This window comes from Schistocerca gregaria, chromosome 2, assembly GCF_023897955.1.
Source record: "Schistocerca gregaria isolate iqSchGreg1 chromosome 2, iqSchGreg1.2, whole genome shotgun sequence".
In the NCBI taxonomy this organism is placed as follows: Eukaryota; Metazoa; Arthropoda; class Insecta; order Orthoptera; family Acrididae; genus Schistocerca; species Schistocerca gregaria.
Genome location: NC_064921.1, coordinates 49201060 through 49221401, shown reverse-complemented (window position 1 = coordinate 49221401; position 20342 = coordinate 49201060). Strand labels below are relative to the sequence as shown.

General features: G+C 38.8%; 1 protein-coding gene across 1 annotated transcript in view; it reads left to right on the top strand.

Moving 5' to 3' along the window:
• Positions 1 to 20342, top strand: part of LOC126336288 (Down syndrome cell adhesion molecule-like protein Dscam2) — a 387422-nt gene that overhangs the window by 64537 nt on the left and 302543 nt on the right. The window contains exon 5 of the mRNA XM_049999822.1: positions 13294 to 13418. Coding sequence (XP_049855779.1) covers positions 13294 to 13418 — 125 coding nt within the window. The remainder of the gene's footprint in view (positions 1 to 13293; positions 13419 to 20342) is intronic.

Genomic DNA, 20342 nt, shown 5'->3' with positions numbered 1-20342 from the left:
TGAGGCGCCAGGTGGAAATGGCATGGCAAGCCGTTCCACAGGACTACATCCAGCATCTCTACGATCGTCTCCATGGGAGAATAGCAGCCTGCATAGCTGCGAAAGGTGGATATACATTGTACTAGTGCCGACATTGTGCATGCTCTGTTGCCTGTGTCTATGTGCCTGTGGTTCTGTCTGTGTGATGTATCTGACCCCAGGAATGTGTCAATAAAGTTTCCCCTTCCTGGGACAATGAATTCACGGTGTTCTTATTTCAATTTCCAGGAGTGTAGTTATGTGATCGACCCATCTAATCTTCAGCATTGTTCTGTAGCATCACATTTCAAAAGCTTATATTCTCTTCTTGTCCAAACTATTTATTGTCTATATTTCGCTTCCATACATGGCTACACTCCATACAAATACTTTCAGAAATGACTTCCTAACACTTAAATCAATACTCAATGTTAACAAATTTCTCTTTTTCAGAAAGGCTTTCCTTGCCATTGCCAGTCTACATTTTATATCCTCTCTACTTTGACCATCATCAGTTATTTTGCTCCCCAAATAGCAAAACTCCTTTACTACTTTAAGTGTCTCATTTCCTAATCAGGACTGGCTCTCCCAAGCCATCAGTAGTTCCAATGGAATGTTGTTTACTCCGGGGGCCTTGTTTTGACTCAAGTATTTCAGTGCTCTGTCAAACTCTTCATGCAGTATTGTATCTCCCATTTCATCTTCATCTACATCCTCTTCCATTTTCATAATATTGTCCTCAAGTACATTGCCCTTGTACAGACCCTCTATATACTCCTTCCACCTTTCTGCTTTCCCTTGTTTGCTTAGAACTGGGTTTCCATCTGAGCTCTTGATGTTCATACAAGTGGTTCTCTTATCCCCAAAGGTCTCTTTAATTTTCCTGTAGGCGGTATCTGTCTTACCCCTAGTGAGATAAGCCTCTACATCCTTACATTTGTCCTCTAGCCATGCCTGCTTAGCCATTTTGCACTTCCTGTCGATCTCATTTTTGAGACGTCTGTATTCCTTTTGGCCTGCTTCATTTACAGCATTTTTATATTTTCTCCTTTCATCAATTAAATTCAATATTTCTTCTGTTACCGAAGGATTTCTACTAGCCCTCGTCTTTTTACCTACTTGATCCTCTGCTGCCTTCGCTACTTCATCCCTCAAAGCTACCCAACCTTCTTCTACTGTATTTCTTTCCCCATTGCTCCCTTACGCTCTCCTTGAAACTCTGTACAACCTCTGGTTCTTTTAGCTTATCCAGGTCCCATCTCCTTAAATTCCCACCTTTTTGCAGTTTCTTTAGTTTTAATTTACAGGTCATAATCAATAGATTGTGGTCAGAGTCCACATCTGCCCCTGGAAATGTCTTACAATTTAAAACCTGGTTCCTAAATCTCTGTCTTACCATTATATAATCTGTCTGAAACCTGTCAGTATCTCCAGGCTTCTCCCATATATACAGCCTTCTTTTATGATTCTTGAACCAAGTGTTAGCTATGATTAAGTTGTGCTCTGTGCAAAATTCTACCAGGCGGCTTCCTCTTTCATTTCGTACCCCTATTCCATATTCACCTACTACGTTTCCTTCTCTCCCTTTTCCTACTACCGAATTCCAGTCACCCATGACTATTAAATTTTCATCACCCCTCACTATCTGAATAATTTCTTTTATTTCATCATACATTTCTTCAATTTCTTGGTCATCTGCGGAGCTAGTTGGCATATAAACTTGTACTACTGTAGTAGGTGTGGACTTCGTATCTATCTTGGCCACAATAATGCGTTCACTGTGTTGTTTGTATTAGCTTACCCGCATTCCTATTTTCCTATTCATTATTAAACCTACTCCTGCATTACCCCTATTTGATTTTGTGTTTATAACCCTGTAGTCACCTGACCAAAAGTCTTGTTCCTCCTGCCACCGAACTTCACTAATTCCCACTATATCTAACTTTAACCTATCCATTTCCCTTTTTAAATATCCTAACCTACCTGTCCGATTAAGTGATCTGACATTCCACTCTCCGATCCGTAGAACACCAGTTTCGTTTTTCCTAATAACGACTTCCTCTTGAGTAGTCCCCGCCCGGGATTATTTTACCTCCGGAATATTTTACCCAAGAGGACACCATCATCATTTAAACATACAGTAAAGCTGCATACCCTCGGGAAAAATTACGGCCGTAGTTTCCCCTAGCTTTCAGCCGTTCACAGTACCAGCATAGCAAGGCTGTTTTGGTTATTGTTACAAGGCCAGATCAGTCAATCATCCAGACTGTTGCCCCTGTATCGCTGAGGCACGCAAGCCTCCCCACCAATGGCAAGCGGGAAAAATTACGGCCGTAGTTTCCCCTAGCTTTCAGCCGTTCACAGTACCAGCATAGCAAGGCTGTTTTGGTTATTGTTACAAGGCCAGATCAGTCAATCATCCAGACTGTTGCCCCTGTATCGCTGAGGCACGCAAGCCTCCCCACCAATGGCAAGGTCCATGGATCATGGGAGGAGGACTTAATCTGTAATACCTCTTATATTTTGATGGAATAGGCCAAATTCCTTCTCTACTTGGATATGTTACCTCTGAAGATGATTCCTTTGTTAGAGGGACTTCCTTTAAGCCAGGTTACCTGTCAGCTGACTTAATTCTAAAGAAGGTGCAACTCTAACACCAACTACTACAGGAATTTTTCTATGACTGATCTCACCACCACCCACTAGACTGTCATCTATAAGCTTTGCCAGCCCGCCTTTCCCATATCTACTGAGGTGCAGGACATGCCTAGTGAAACCCAATCTATTGATAGACTCAGCTGGCACCACTACAATGTGAGCCATGCCCTCTGCCATCAGTGCCTTCTCCAGCCCCATGTTAACAATCCTAACAGCAGAATTCAGATGAGGCTGATCATGGTGCTGAAACAGTTGCACAAAGTGCATATCAGTGCCGCCAGTTTTGAGTAGCTATCTTTACCAGGTCATCACCTACACTGTACTCTGCATCCCTATGAAGACTGTTCCCTGTTCCACCCACTGTCACTACCTGATCCTCTTTTGTGAAGTTCTTACACAACTCCCCTATGTTAACAGTCACATGAGCCAACCCTGCACTGGCTTCACAATACTGGTGACTTGGTACTCACTCCTCAACACTTCCTGCATCTGCTGTCCCACACGTCTGCCATGTGAACTACCTCCCAGCAGAACCACCTCCTTTCTGTTATTCTTTACAGTTGACTTAGGCCTCCTAACTGCTGAGGACTGCTGCCATGTTTCCTACACCTTCAGCTACAAGAGGCTCTCTCCACGCAACTCTTTAACAGTTGGTCATATCTGTTGGTTATACGCAAAGTACAACTGTCTGAATATCTCATCCTCCTAGTTGCCAATGTATTTCTGACTGGTTCGTTGTGGACCACACCTACACCATTGTGTGTTGTGTATTAAACTGGGGACTGAGAAACAGCAAAGAGGCTTCGTCCTACCGTAGCCCTCAGTGATTCACAACCCCACGCCAGCCCACCCACCTCATCACTGCCCCACACTGAACCCAGAGTTATTGTGCGATTCTGCCCTCAGCGGCTCCCATGGGGAACATCTAATACCAGATGAGTGTAACCCCAAATTTTTGCATTGTAGAGTAATTATGGTGTATGTGTACATGGAGACAGTGTTTCCACAGCAATTGCCAACATAGTTTAACTGAGGCGGAATAAGGAGAACCAGCCTGCATTCACCAAGGTGGATGGAAAACCACTGTAAAAACCATCCACAGGCTGGGCGGTATATTGGACCTTCACACAAATCCACCGGGCGAATTCGTGCCAGGGACTGTCATGGGTAGCAGGGCATTAGTTCATGTGGCTAGCTGGGTGGGCTACACTTACACCATAATATGTCCTCTCTTGGACATATTCCAGTCTTTATTTTATGGATGATAAATGCTAGTCTCTTACTATTTTCGTCCACTTAATCTGTGTTTATTGTTTACATTTATTTGCAATCAATTTCAAAGAAAGTAAGACTTAGTCTCCAGGCACCTGAGCAATATACGAGAGAAATACTCAATCCCTACCCTTTTCAGTCTGAGTATTTCTCTCATGATGTTGCATTCTTATTGTTCCCTCTTGGTTCGTGTATAATATGTATTAACACTCTTTGCCTTAAGCTTATATCTATTTATCTGGGAATTCTGGACATCCTGCACCATATTAGATTATTGAAAGCTTTTTATACAGGAACAAATCCTATGAAAGTCTCCTGATTTTCCTAAAGTCTTGGCTCCATTATCAAGCACAAAAACAAAACAGCCTCATTGCAGCTTTTGTTGTTGTTGTTGTTGTTGTTGTTGTGGTCGTCAGTCCTGAGACTGGTTTGATGCAGCTCTCCATGCTACTCTATCCTGTGCAAGCTTCTTCACCTTCCAGTACATACTGCAGCCTACATCCTTCTGAATCTGCTTAGTGTATTCATCTCTTGGTCTCCCTCTACAACTTTTACCTTCCACGTTAACCTGCAGTACTAAATTGGTGATCTCTTGATGCCTCAGAAAATGTCCTACCAACCGATCCCTTCTTGTAGTCAAGCTGTGCCACAAACTCCTCTTCTCTCCAATTCTATTCAATACTTGCTCATTATTTATGTGATCTACCCATCTAATCTTCAGCGTTGTTCTGTATCACCATATTTCAAAAGCTTCTATTCTCTTCTTGTCTAAACTATTTATCGTCAATGTTTCACTTCCATACATGGCTACACTCCATACAAATACTTTCAGAAATGACTTCCTGACACTTAAATCAATACCCGATGTTAACAAATTTCTCTTCTTCAGAAATGCTTTCCTTGCCATTCCTAGTCTACATTTTATATCCTCTCTACTTCGGCCATCATCAGTTATTTTGCTCCACAAATAGCAAAACTTCTTTACTACTTTAAGTGTCTTATTTCCTAATCTAATTCCCTCAGCATCACCCAACTTAATTCGACTACATCCCATTATCCTCGTTTGATGTTCATCTTATACCCTCCTTTCAAGACACTGTCCATTCTGTTCATCTGCTCTTCCAATTCCTTTGTTGTCTCTGACAGAATTACAATGTCATCGGTGAACGTCAAAGTTTTTATTCCTTCTCCATGGATTTTAATACCTACTCCAAACTTTTCTTTTGTTTCCTTCACTGCTTGCTCAATATACAGATTGGATAGCACTGGGGAGAGGCTACAACACTGTCTCATTCCCTTCCCAACCACTGCTTCCCTTTCATACCCCTCGACTCTTATAACTCCCATCTGCTTTGTGTACAAATTGTAAATAGCCTTTCGCTCCATGTGTTTTACCCCTGCCACCTTCAGAATTTGAAAGAAAGTATTCCAGTCAACATTGTCAAAAGCTTTCTCTAAGACTACAAGTGCTAGAAACATAGGTTTGCCTTTCCTTAATCTAGCTTCTAAGATAAGTCGTAGGGTCAGTATTGCCTCGCGTGTTCCAACACTTCTACGGAAACCAAACTGATCTTCCCCGAGGTCGGCTTCTACTAGATTTTCCATTCGTCTGTAAAGAATTTATTGTTAGTATTTTGCAGCTGTGACTTATTAAACTGATAGTTTGGTAATTTTCGCATCTGTCAACACCTGCTTTCTTTGGGATTGGAATTATTATATTCTTCTTAAAGTCTGAGGGAATGTCGCCTATCTCATACATTTTGCTCACTAGATGGTAGAGATTTGTCAGGCTGTCAGTAGTTCTAATGGAAGGTTGTATACTCCTGGGGCCTTGTTTCGACAAAGGTCTTTCAGTGCTCTGTCAAATTCTTCACGCAGTATCATATCTCCCATTTCATCTTCATCTACATCCTTTTCCATTTCCATAATATTGCCCTCAAGTACATCGCCTTTGTATAGAACCTCTATATACTCCTTCCACCTTTCTGCTTTCCCTTCTTTGCTTAGAATTGTGTTTCCATCTGTGCTTTTGATATTCATACAAGTTGTTCTCTTTTCTCCAAAGTTCTATTTAATTTTCCTGTAGGCAGTATCTATCTTATATCAAGTGAGATAAGCCTCTACATCCTTACATTTTTCCTCTAGCCATCCCTGCTTATCCGTTTTGCACTTCCTGTCGATCTCATTTTTGAGACGTTTGTATTGCTTTTTGCCTGCTTCATTTACTACATTTTTATATTTTCTCCTTGTGTCAATTATATTCAATATTTCTTCTGTTACCCAAGGATTTCTACTAACCCTCATCTTTTTACCAACTTGATCCTCTGCTGCCTTCACTATTTCATTCCTCAAAGCTACCCATTCTTATCTACTGTATTTCTTTCCCTCATTCCTGTCAATTGTTCCCTTATGCTTTCCCTGAAACTCTGTACGACCTCTGGTTCTTTCAGTTTATCCAGGTCCCATCTCCTTAAGTTCCCACCTTTTTGCAGTTTCTTCAGTTTTAATCTACAGGTCATAACCAATAGATTGTGGTCAGAGTCCACATCTGGCCCTGGAAATGTCTTACAATTTAAAACCTGGTTCCTAAATCACTATCTTGCCATTATATAATCTATCTGAAACCTTCTAGTATCTCCATGGTTCTTCCATGTATACAACCGTCTTTCATGATTCTTGAACCAAGTGTTAGTTATGATTAAGTTATGCTCTGTGCAAAATTCGACCAGGTGGCTTCCTCTTTCATTCTCTCCCCCAATCGATATTTTCCCACTATATTCCCTGCTCTCCCTTTTCCTACTCTTGAATTCCAGTCACCCATGACTATTAAATTTTCATCTCCCTTCAGTACCTGAATAATTTTTTTTATCTCATCATACATTTCATCAAGAGCTAGTTGGCATATAAACTTGTACTACTGTAGTAAGCATGGGCTTCTTGTCTATCTTGGCCACAACAATGCTTTCACTATGCTGTTTGCAGTAGCTTACCCGCATTCCTATTTTCCTATTCATTATTAAACCTACTCCTGCATTACCCCTATTTGATTTTGTATTTAGAGCCCTGTGTTCGCCTGACCAAAAGTTTTGGTCCTCCTGCCACCGAACTTCACTAATTCCCACTATATCTAACTTTAACCTATCCATTTCCCTTTTTAAATTTTCTAACCTACCTGCCCGATTAAGGGATCTGACATTCCACGCTCTAATCTGTAGAATGCCAGTTTTCTTTCTCCTGATAACGACATCCTCCTGAGTAGTCCCCGCCTGGAGATCCGAATGGGGGACTATTTTACCTCCGGAATATTTTACCCAAGAGGACGTCATCATCATTTAATCATACAGTAAATCTGCTTTTACTTTTCCTAAAGTCAAACTGAATGTGATCTAACAGTTTTTCTACCTGTAGCCCCATTATTCTTGTGAGCAATTGGGTGTATATGCTGTTGAGAATAAAGACACTTCGACTGTCACAATGTTATCAGTAAACTGTTGAAGAATTCGTAATAAAATTCCCAAATTTACTGCTCTCCAGGAAAGTTCTTGTGCTCTAATTATTCTCGGGAGTGGGAGCTGGTCAAAACCTGAAGTGGAGTCACGGAACATTCATCGGAAAGACAGATTAGAGGCCATAGGAGGACAAACTTTCAGAGCAGTTAACAGAAATATTTTCGTATTGAGGTCGAATTTGAGTGTGACATTGAAGTCATCTTGTCACGTATAACAGGTGTAGGTGAAAATAAGTTAATTGTTGTATGTTTTTACCAGCCACCCAATTCTGCTATGACAGTTCCAGAAACAGTCAAAGAAAGTCTACGGTCAATAGCATATAAGTACTCGAATCTTGCTGTGCTAGCTGGATGCGACTTTAATCTGCCTTGAATAGACAGGGATGTCAATGGATTTATTGTGGGCTGTGCAGACAGACAGTCAGGTGAAATACTGTTGAACACCATTTCTGAAAAGTGTCTTGAGTAGCTAGCTGAGCAGCCTACACGCAGTGCAAATATCTTAGACCTGTAGCTACGAATATGCTGGACCTTACCAACAATGTCAGTATAGAAATCGGGATTAATGATCATGATGTATTTATGGCAATTATGATTACAAAAGTTAAGAAATCAGTCAAGAAAGCTAGCAGAGTGTTTCTGCTAAATAGAGCACATAAGCAGTTATTATCACCTCACTTAGACAGTGAATTGTTCCAGTAAGATGGATGTAGAGGAATTATCGGCAAAGTTTAAACAGATTGTAAATTGTGGTCTGGAGAGTTACATGCCTAGTAAGTGGATAAAGGATAGAAAAGACCCACCATGGTTTAATAATGAAATTTGTGAGATACTGAGGAAGCAGAGGCTGTTGTACTCTTAAGTTCAAAAGGCGACACACAAAAGATGACAAACACAGGTTAGTAGAGATTTGTGCATCTATGAAACAGTGTATGTACAAAACATACAACAACTACCACCATCACATCTTAGCCAAAGATCTGGCAGAGAACCCAAGAAAATTCTGGTGATATGTAAAATTGCCAAGCGGGTCTAACGGCTTCCGTTCAGTCTCTTGTTGATCAGTCTGGTGTGTCAGTTGGAAGATAGCAAAACGAAAGCTGAAGTTTTAAATTTCATGTTCAAGAAATTGTTCATGCGGAAGAACCTAACAAATATACCGTTATGTGACAAATACACAGACTCTTGTATGGACGACATGGAAATAAGCATACCTGGTGTAGAGAGGCACATGAAAGATTTGAAAACAAATAAAACACTAGGTCTGGATGGAATTCCAGTCTGATTATACAGAGGGTGCTCTATGGCACTAACCTTTTACCTAGCTTGCATTTATCGTGAATCTCTCATCTATTGCAGGTGAAAGTAGCACAGGTGACTCCTTATATAAGAAAAGTAAGGGAACAGACCCGCAAAATTTCAGACCAATGTCCCTAACTTCTGCTTGCTGCAGAAACCTTGAACTCATTCTCAGTTCAAATATAATAAACTTTCTTGAAGCTAAGCATCTTATTACGATATATACGGTCCATAAGTAAAAATTATCAATATACCGTAATATTACACACAACTGAGGAAGAGAGGACTGCAAAAGTTGAAGATGTCTAAGCATCTTATGTCCACGAATCAGCACGGTTTTAGAAAGCATCACTTGTGCAAAACTCATCTTCCCCTTTTCTTACATGATGTAGTGAGAACTATGGATAGAGGGCAATAGCTAGATTCCATATTTCTAGGTTTCCGTAAAGCATTTGATATGGTGCCCCATTGCAGGCTGTTAACAAAGATATGAGCATATGGAATAGGTTCAAAGATATACGAGTGCCTCAAACACTTCATAAATAATAGAATCCAGTACGGTGTCCTCAAGGACGAGTGTTCATCAGAAACAAGGCTATCATGAGGAGTGCCCCAGGGAAGTGTGATAGGACCGCTGTTGTTCTCTATATACATAAATGATTTGGCAGACAGTGTGGGGAAGCAGTGTGCAGGTATTTGCTGATGATACCATGATGTACGGTAAGGTGTCAAAGTTGAGTGACTGTACAAAGATACAAGATGACTAAGACAATATTTCCGGTTGGTTTGATGAATGGCAGCTAGCCCTAAATGTGGAAAAATGTAAGTTAACGTGAATGAGTAGGGTTCAGTAATACTAGTGTGCAGCTTGACACAGTCAGGTCGTTTAAATATCTGAGTGTAACGTTGCAAAGAGATATGATATGGAACGAGCATGTGAAAACAGTGGTATGGAAGGCAAATGGTCAACTTTGGTTTATTGGGAGAATTTTAGGAAAGAGTGGTTCACCTGTAAAGGAGACCACATATTTGATGCTGGTGCAATGTATTCTTGAGTACTGCTTGAGTGTTTGGGATCTGTACCATGTCAGATGAAGGAAGACATTGAAGTAATTCAGAGGAGGGCTGCTAGATTTGTTACTGGTAGGTTCGAACAAAGCTAAAGTGTTACAGAGTTGCTTTGGTAAGCCAAATGGGAATCCCAGGAGGGAAGATGGTGTTCTTTTCGGGAAACACTCTTGAGAGAATTTAGTATTTGAAACTGACTGACGAATGATTCTGCTCCTGCCAACATAATTGCATGTAGGGACCACAAACGTAAGATATGGGAAATTAGGGCTCATATGGAGGTGTACAGACATTTGATTTTCCCTTACTCTATTTGCGAGTGGAACAGCAGGGGAAATGAAAAATACATGGTACCTTCCGCCAGGCACCTTATGGTGGCTTGTGGAGTATCCACGCAGATGTAGATGTAGATGAAAACTCTGCCAGGCATGTAATTGTGAACTGCAGAATAGATGTAGAAAGAAAAAACAAAGGCGATTGTGCGACAGTTCTCACATACTTCTGATCCAAATCGGTAAGTCTCCACCAACCTGCAGTTCTGAGTGACTTTCCCAAAATCTACACCCTTTCCTAGCCCTCTCCAGTCCTTTTCCGTCACACTTCTTCCTTCCCCTTCAACTCCTCTGCCTGAAGAAGGAGCCATTGGCTCCAAAAGCTTGACAATCACAACAGTCTTCTATGTGTGTGTGTGTTATGCTGCTGCTTGGTGAGTGGATTGTTTATCTATCCAATTAAATAATTTTATCATAAATGATTGGTTTTGTTGTTATACATGACTACTCAGCAATCAAAGTGCTGAGGTGTAAATGAAGCTCCCAGTAAAATACTGCATGTGCATCCTGGGTAATGCTAAATGTGCAACTGTGTCTTGGCACCTGGACCTTTATCGGACTTCCTGGCTACAAGCATGCAGGCAACTAAACACTAATGAATGACCCTTCTCAAGACCAAATGACTAAAAAACTGGGACCTTCAGTCCTCATTTGCCAACTAAATAGGGAACGAATTATCTGAGCTAAAGTCATTACTTGTCAGAATTTCTTTTACGGAATAATATTGATGTGGCTTTAATCCAGGAAATTCATGCATCAAACAGAGAAGATCTTCGTAAAAGCTGCCACAAGGAGGGGAAGTATGCACAGAATGATGACTGTGGTAATGCACTCGTTAGCTGTGCTGTAAATAACAACCTTTATCTAATTTTTGACATCAAGGATTTGCATAAATTTAGTTTAGCCGCTGCTAGAGAGGCTATAATCCAGACCTCCCACAATCATAAAGACCAACCAATTCCTACAATGAGAAAAATCTTGTCAGATTTCACGCATAGACAAAACAGACCTGTTATTCCCAGTGTTGGCTTATCCATCCCACTGGTTACATCAGTGCCAAGACCTAGGCGGAATTATTGAAGGGGAAAACTGGCCGGGTTTCTCAAACAACAAGTAAAAATAAAAAGATACTTGTTCATTCTGCCAGATCTCCAGAGCTACAGTTGTTTCATTGGAATTGTTCTTGCATCTGCTAAGAAACACATTCCTTGTGGATGTAGTATAGAATACATTCGAGGTTGAGATGAGAGACATGAAAATCTGTATGAACAATTTAACAGAAGTGGAGACAGTGACATTGCATATGAACTTCTTCCTAGTGTTGATAATGCAAGGAAAATGTGCTGGTCTGAGATGGTAGAAAACATTAATTTCAAACATTCAAGTAGGAAGGCTTGATCCTTGCTCTGTGTGACTCTTTTAATAAGTCTGACTTGTATTTCAGCCAGTCATATTGCTAACCATATAGTAAAAAGTCAAGATCATCCTGGGTTAAACAGCATACATTTTTCAATGTAGTCTCCCTGTACAACAGTACACGTTGTCCAGCAGTGTTATAGTGCCTTGATTCCATCTCAAAAATTAGATTTCCCCAATCTGCAAAATATTCTTGAATTTCGACTATCAGTTCTTTGTTTGAAGAGATTGTCTATTCACTGAGGAATATTTTGAGCTTAGGGAAGAGATGGAAGTCTAATGGAGCCAAATCAGATGAATAAGGTGAGTGTGACAACAATTTGCATCTTAGTTCATATACTTTTTCCATGGAAACAACACTTACGTGTGGGTGCGCATTGTTTTGATAAATGGTGACTTTCTTCCTTGTCAAACCAGAACTTTTTTTACAGATATTTTGCTGTAATTGGCTCCAGAGGCTACTGTAGTATTGTTTTACCAGTGGGAAGATAAAGTCTATCAGCAAAATCCCTTAGATCCCAGTAAACTGAAGCTGTGACATTCTGTCTCACTGTATTTTCTTTTGTTCCTGTGCTGTTGCTGGTGGTGGTGGTGGTGGTGGTGGTGAATCGACACCATGTTTCTACTGATTTGACTGTCGTTCTGTCTCTGTGATACGATAGTAGACCCAAGTTTCATCTGCAGTCACAAAATGGTGCAAAAAATCTTGTTGGTTGCTCTGAAAGTAGGTCAAACATTTTTCGGACATGTCCATTCTGATACGTTCCAATTCTGTGTTACGAGTTGCAGCTCCTCTCTGTCAGCTAATTTTCAAATATCAAGTTCCACTATTACAATGCGATATGTCTGTTCATATGACATCACTACAGCTTCAGTAATTTCTAGCACTTTCAGCTGGCAATCTTCCATGACCATTTTATACCCTTTTGCAGTAATTTCTGGAGTTGTCTCACATCTTGATCGACCAATGTGTATCATCACTAAGCTACCCTAACCAAATTTAAATTGTGTGTCCACTTGGCAGCAACAGTTGAATGTAAAGGACTAGAGTCTCCCAATGTGTTCCCAAAACTGGCATGAATTTCCTGTGCTTATATACGTGACCTTAATGAAATACTTAATCAGTGTTCAAATCTCAATTTTTTTCCATCTTCTTATATCACTACATGGGAACAACAATGGAAAGTCATCTGGAATATGGATCTCTAAATAGAGCACTGATGTGCCATATGTTTACTCATAAGGGATGACACATACGTCTGAATCTACTTTTAATACATGGAAATTTAAGTTAAAGATTAAAGAGGTTTCAGTTAGGAGCATTCATATATATGTAGACTGAATGCTTGCAACCAGTCTTAAATCATTGAAGAGAAGTGAATTCAACAGAGTTATATCACAAGTGGCATACAGTAAACCAAACTTTTCAAAGTGACAGTTAATTTATTTATTATATTATGAGCATTGCATCATAAAGGAATATGAATTGAGTGAAGTGACAGTTAATTTATTTATTATATTATGAGCATTGCATCATAAAGGAATATGAATTGAGTGAAGTGACATTTTTAATTCTCTTCCAAGTTATGTTAATTTTCATGTTTCTGCCATACACCTAAATGTGTTGAATATGCGTGGACAGAACCAAACCTAATTCTATGGTAAAGATATAGTAGACACGGCAGTTATTTGCTGATCATAATGTAAGTCAATAATTTCCAGGTTACTGCGAAATGGTAGTCTTGTGATATATAATACCCAGGCAAGCAACAAAGGATTTTACTTATGCCAAGCTACAAATGGCATTGGTGTTGGACTTAGCAAACTAGTCTTCCTCACTGTCCATGGTTAGTATGGATCATTTCCTCCATTCTCTGTTATGAAACAGACACTCAAGAATATTTTATTTTGACATGACATTATGTCTGCATGAAATATGTTTGTTCATGGCATGTGTTACTTTTCCTGTGTCCATTTGAAAACTACTGTGTGTAGATACAGATTTGTTATCATTTGATCAATGCATGTACTCTATTTTCTGTGTTAAATGTATACAGGGTGGTCTATTGATCGTGACTGGGCCAAGTAGCTCATGAAATAAGCGCCAAACAAAAAAACTACAAAGAACAAAACTTATCTAGCTTGAAGGGGGAAACTTTTTTAAATTAAAGTACAGAAAGTAGCTACGTTTGAACATTTTATTTCGGTTGTTCCAATTCGATACTTGTACCTTTGTGAACTTATCATTTCTGAGAATGCATGCTGTTACAGCATGATTACCTCAAAATACCACATTAATGCCATAAATGCTGAAAATGATGTCCGTCAACCTCACTGCATTTGGCAATACGTGTAACAACATTTCTCTAAACAGCGCGTAGTTTGCCTTCCGTAATGTTCGCACATGCATTGGCAATGCGCTGATGCATGTTGTCAGGTGTTGTCGGTGGATCATGATAGCAAATATCCTTCAACTTTCCCCACAGAAAGAAATCCGGGTATGTCAGATCTGGTGAATGTGTGAGACACGGTATGGTGCTTCGACGACAAATCCACCTGTCATGAAATATGCTAATCAATGCCGCTTCAACCGCACGCGAGCTATGTGCTGGACATCCATCATGTTGGAAGTACATCAGCATTCTGTCATGCAGTGAAACATCTTGTAGTGACATCGGCAGAACATTAATTAGGAAATCAGCATACATTGCACAATTTAGATTGCCATTGATAAAATGGGGGCCAGTTATCCCTCCTCCCATAATGCTGCACCATACATTAACCCGCCAAGGTCACTGATGTCCCATTTGTCGCAACCATCGTGGAGTTCCTGTTGCCCAATAGTGCATATTATGCCGGTTTACGTTATCGCTGTTGGTGAATGACACTTTGTCGCTAAATAGAACGCATGCAAAAAGTCTGTTATCGTCACGTAATTTCTCTTGTGCCCAGTGGCAGAACTGTAGACGACGTTCAAAGTCGTCGCCCTGCAATTCCAGGTGCATCAAAATATGGTACAGGTGCAATCGATGTTGATGTAGTATTCTCAACACCAACGTTTTTGATATTCCCGATTCTCGCGCAATTTGTCTGCTACTGATGTGCGGATTAGCTGCGACAGCAGCTAAAACACCTACTTCGGCATAATCATTTGTTGCAGGTCATGGTTGATGTTTCACATGTGGCTGAACACTTCCTGTTTCCTTAAATACCGTAACTATCCGGTGAACGGTCCAGACTCTTGGATGATGTCATCCAGGATACTGAGCAGTATACATAGCACACGCCCATTGGGCATTTTGATCATGGTCCATTTTAACACGGATAATGTATCATGAAGCAAATACCGTCCGCACTGGTGGAATGTTACATGATACCATGTACTTATACGTTTGTGACTATTACAGGGCCATCTATCACAAACCAATAAAAGTGGTCCAACTAAAACATTCACATTTCTTTACATACTACACGAATATGTAATAAAAAATGGGGGTTCTTATTTAAAAAAAGGCAGTTGATATCCGTTTGACCTATGGCAACGCCATCTAGCGGGCCAACCATAGCGCCATCTGGTTTCCCCCTTCAAGCTATATGAGTTTCCTTCATTGTAGTTTTTTCATTTGATGCTTATTTCATGAGATATTTGGCCCCAATCACTATCAGTGGACCACCCTGTATATCAGTTTTCTAAAGTATAGACACAATTTATTGGAAATATTTTTTTTTAATTTATTGTAGCATCTTACTGTACAAAAATTTTTCATTATTTACATTTAATTCATGTATTAATTGCACCTTTACCAAGTAAACAAATTTGCATAAAGAAAATAACATTTAATTCTAAGAAAGAGCAGGCTGTTCCTTATTAGTAATGCGTATTTATCTGTTAATGACACAATTTTACAGGGTGTTTCATAGGTGTAGAAGCACCTATCTAAACCAGAACAGATGGATAGACAGAAATTTAAATTCAGGTAGTATTAGGCAGGAGAAACCTGTGAGGTTGTGTTACCAACAAGGCTGACATTGCGGAAACTACCATCATGGATGCAAATTGTAATTTTCAATTGGGGTAATTTCATGTGAAATCACCCAGTGGCCATTGCCCCTATGTCACAGATTTATCTGAAAATTTGGTGTAAGAATGTACATAATGTGTTAGGGTTAAAATATTTTTTTCTGGAAATTTTTTACCAAATTTGTAATTAGGAGACCATTTGTAAATGTGGGCCCCTTCTACCAACTGGTGTTGAGAAATGAAGTGCCTGACTAAGTCTGCAACCACTATAGCTTTTTATTTATGAATTAATTTTATTCAACTTGGTGTCATTGGAAAGTAAAAGAATAGAGCTATAATATAAAAATTATTGAAGTGCTGTATCTAAGCAACAAATGTTTGAAAATTTGTAATTAATGTAATTTCTCACCAATTTTTTTTTGCAAATTTCAGGAATTTTTTTTCAACAGAATCACAAGTTTCATCATCTGAATTGTAGTTTCAAATAATTCCTACTGCCATACTTTTCAACATAAAGAAAATCAAAAGGATGTTTGTCCTCTATTGTTAGATCTTGTACTTTTTCAATAATGCTGTAATAATTACTTGCTTCAAATAGCTAATCAACAGTACATGAAACAACGATGAAAAATTCAGTCTAGCAGCAACACTCACATGCAACACAGGCTGTGTGTCTGTGCACTTTATATATCTGAAGGACTTTTTTGTCTTGATTTTGTGCTTCTTACATAAGCAGCCATTCCGTCTGGTTCCATAATATGAATATTAGAGATCACTTAACAAAGTGGTCATTAACTGTTTCATTTCCCCCTTACATATTCTTCATAGTACATTCTTGACTAATTAGAAAAGAAAGTTAAGTTTCAGACCATCCAGTTCTTTTCTGCAACATACAAAGTTGTTTAAAAATCACAATGGAAAACAAATGTGTTTTAGGTTTTGTGTCAATAGTTGCGTGTCAGAAGAAAAGTAGTAGCAGTGATGAGCTTGATTTAATAGATATGTCAAGCCTGAATCAAGCTGATATTGAATTATTGAAGCTAAGAAGCACCTGTGAAAGTATTGAGTGTTTGTTCTTCTCACTAAAGGCTCTGGTTGGGAACATTTGAAGACAGACAAAGAATTTGCTGTGACCCTTTTAAGAAGCATGGTAAGAAGACTGCTAAGAAATCTTTGAAACCTATTTCTTTAACCATGGCAAGGAAATATAAAACCCTTGGACGTATCCCAGGTACCGATCTGTGCATAACATGCCGTAAGGACATTTTATCCCCTATGGGGGTAACCTTCCAGGGATGGATGAATGTGAAGTTGAAGATCAAGAATACACACCAGACCCATCTATAACTCTTCAAAAACTTAATGAAAGTTGTGAATTACTTGAAATTTCACCATTTAAGTTTACCAAGAGAGCACAAGACAGGCGTCCAGAATACATTCGATCCAAGTCTCGTCACTTAGCTTTAAAATTCCAGCAAACAGTGTCAGAAATGCTCCATGTTCCAGTGAAAAATGTGTCTGAAGAAACTGGCAGTGCTGAATGTACAGACTTTAATATTTTAATGCTAAAACGTAAAGAGAGATTCAGCAGAAGTTCTGTTAAAGAAAAATTACAAATACTTGCCGTAGCACCAGCTTCATGGAGTAAAGAAAAAATCGAGATGGTTTTTAACACTACCAAATACATGGTAAAGCAGTCGAGGGTAATGCTAAAAGAAGATGGTATTTTGTCAAAAGGGAGTTATAAAGTGGGAAACAGAATAGGTAAGGATATGGAAAAACATGTCCAGAATATTTACTGTGAAGGTGATATGAGTCGCATTTCTGCTAATTAAAAAATGCTTGTCTGTCCCTTCAGAAAATGATCTGAATGATGTATACTTAGCTTTCAGAGATAAATACCCTGAAGATAAAATTGCTTTTACTAAATTTTGTGGACTTAGGCCAAAAGAATGTGGTACTGTAAACAGTCGTGGAATGCATAATGTATGTGTATTCAAACGTAAAACTGTTAATGCATGCTGCACATGTGAAAGAACCATACACTGAACTTCTACGGAAACTTGTGTGCATTCTGGAAAACGAGGAGTGCATTCTGCATTGCTGTTCTCAGTGTCCTGACGAACAAGATCTGTGCAGTTTTTTAATGAAGCTGGAGTCCTTACAAGATTGTGACAATGTTGTATTCAAACAATGGATGCAAACAGATCGACTTATGCTGGAGACATTAATGAAGATGACTGATGAATTTGTTAAGTATCTCATGCAAAAACTTCAAAACTTAACACAAAATTATTGTGGATCAATATCTCCAATTCACTACTTCAAATCAAGCAAAGAAACTCTCCCTGATACTATATTTATCTTCATAGTGGATTTTGCAGACAACTGTACCTGTTTGCTTCAGGATGCTGCACAAGGATTTCACTGGTGGAACATTCAAGTCACCCTTCATACTTTAAAACATATGATTGCATTAAGTCAATGTCATCGTGTTGTATAAGTGACTGTTTGCAGCACGGTTCCAACACATTCTATGTTTTCCAGAAACTGCTCTCACTTATGTATTGGAACAATTACCACACATCCAGCATGTTATGTACTTCAGTGATGGCAGTTCAAAAAACTTTAAGAACGTTTTAAATGTATGCCATCACAAGCAAGACCATTGAGTAACTGCAGAATGGAATTTTTTGTCACTAATCATGGCAAAAATCCATATGATGGAGTTGGTGGTACTATTAAATGTTTAGCAACAAGAGCAAGTTTACAGCATCCATATGACAGTCACATGTTAAGTCCAAAAGATCTGTTTACATGTGCCAGAATTCATGTTCCAGGAATGGAAAAGTTTTATGTTACAACAGAGGAGATAACAAAGTTCACATACATGTTACAAAAAGTGAAACATTTTTTCAAACCACTGAATGAAAACAAGTTCCTGATAAAACGTGTTTTATCATCTACTAAATTCATTACAGTTCCTTTTGGAATTCTAAACACTGCCTCTAACACAATTAAAGAATAAACATTTGTCGCAGCTATCTACAATAACCAGCGGTAGCTTGGAAAAGTTCTAGAGAAAAGTGAAGAACACAGAGATGCATAAGTCAAGTTCATGAGTCCAAGTGGCCCTTCCTCAAGTTATTCATGGCCACCTCACACTAATGTTTGCTGGATACCTTATAAAAACATTTTAATAACTTTGCCTGCTCCTAGTGCAAGCATGAGTACTGGTTGTTTATATACTTTTGAATCAGACATAATATTGTCCCTTGAAAACTTGTTTTAAGAATGAGTGCTTTTTAGAATTTTATGAATGTGTTTCATGAGAACTGATCATCATTTGTGACCACTAGGTAAGAGTCACAAATTGAAATGTGTATATTATTATTTATGTTCTTTCTGTTTTAAATGATTAAATAGAACAAACACTGAAAAGTATGACAATAGGAATTCTTTGTGATAAATTTTAAAATGGTGAAACTTGTGATTTTGCTGAAAAAAATTCATGAAGTTTGTAAATTTTTTTTGAAAAATGAGTTCAATTACAGATTTGAACATGTTTATATGCATAGTTGCAGCATTTTTATAGTTTAGTGATGTAGTTTGTCCTTTTATCTTTCTAATTACGTCAAATTGAATAAAATTGATTTATAAATGAGGAAGTTATAGTAGTTAAAAACTTTCAACCTACCTTTCGTACTGATGCCAGATGGAGAAAATGCTAGACATTACAAAATGGCCCTCTGACTACAGTTCCAATCTAAAAAATTTAAAAAAAATATTTTATCACTTTCTATTTATGTAAGAAATTACACCAAATTTTCACAAATATCTGTGACATGATGGCAATGAGATTCCGTTATTTTGGGTGATTTTAAATGAAATGAGCCAGTGGAGAAAGCTTCATGGGGCATATCAAGCAAAAAGGCATGAGAAAAAGGTTTCTTTCATTTGAGCATAGCTTATTCATTCTCAAGTTTATTGCATTTTATATGGAACAGGGCAAATTCTGGTGATAACACATAAAAGCTATACCATGTGCTCAATGTGCTGTCCAACACATTGTAATGTTGTTATCTGTTTCATCCATTCCTCATGTACTTAAATGAACACTTGTACCAGAGTGTGAGCTCAGTGCGTTGTCCAGTACATGATAATGTTGTTAGTATCGACTTCATCCTTCCATCATGTACTTCAATGAACACATGTACCACAATTAACACATGCACCAGGATGTGAGCATGAGTGTCAACAATCCAGTCCCTGAAACATGCAAAGTTTCTTATGTTCACCACATGCAAAGTTACCTTCACATGTCCACACACACAGAAATCTAAATGAACATAAATCCAAGGAATGTACCCGCGATTTCACTGATTAAGTGAAGGCTGAAATCCAATACTTTCATCCGTTGGAACTTCTCTCTTGGAACAGAAGAATTCAGCAGACCAAGTCGTATACCAGTCATATCCTGATAGAAGTGTGGCGAACCTTGTCCTTGGAGCTGGGGCTGATCTACATCACAAGTATTGCATGTTCTATGTAACCTTCAGTGACCTCTGTTACAGTGGTCCATTACGTATTTTGTATGGCAGACATCTTGTCTTAACACCTCAGATCACATGGATAGTACCAATTCAAATATCCTCTTACTGAGGAGTGAGGCTTGCAGAAGAAAGACATAAACTTTTTGATAACAACTGTTTATTACAAGAACCAAACTAAGTACATCTTCTGAATATCT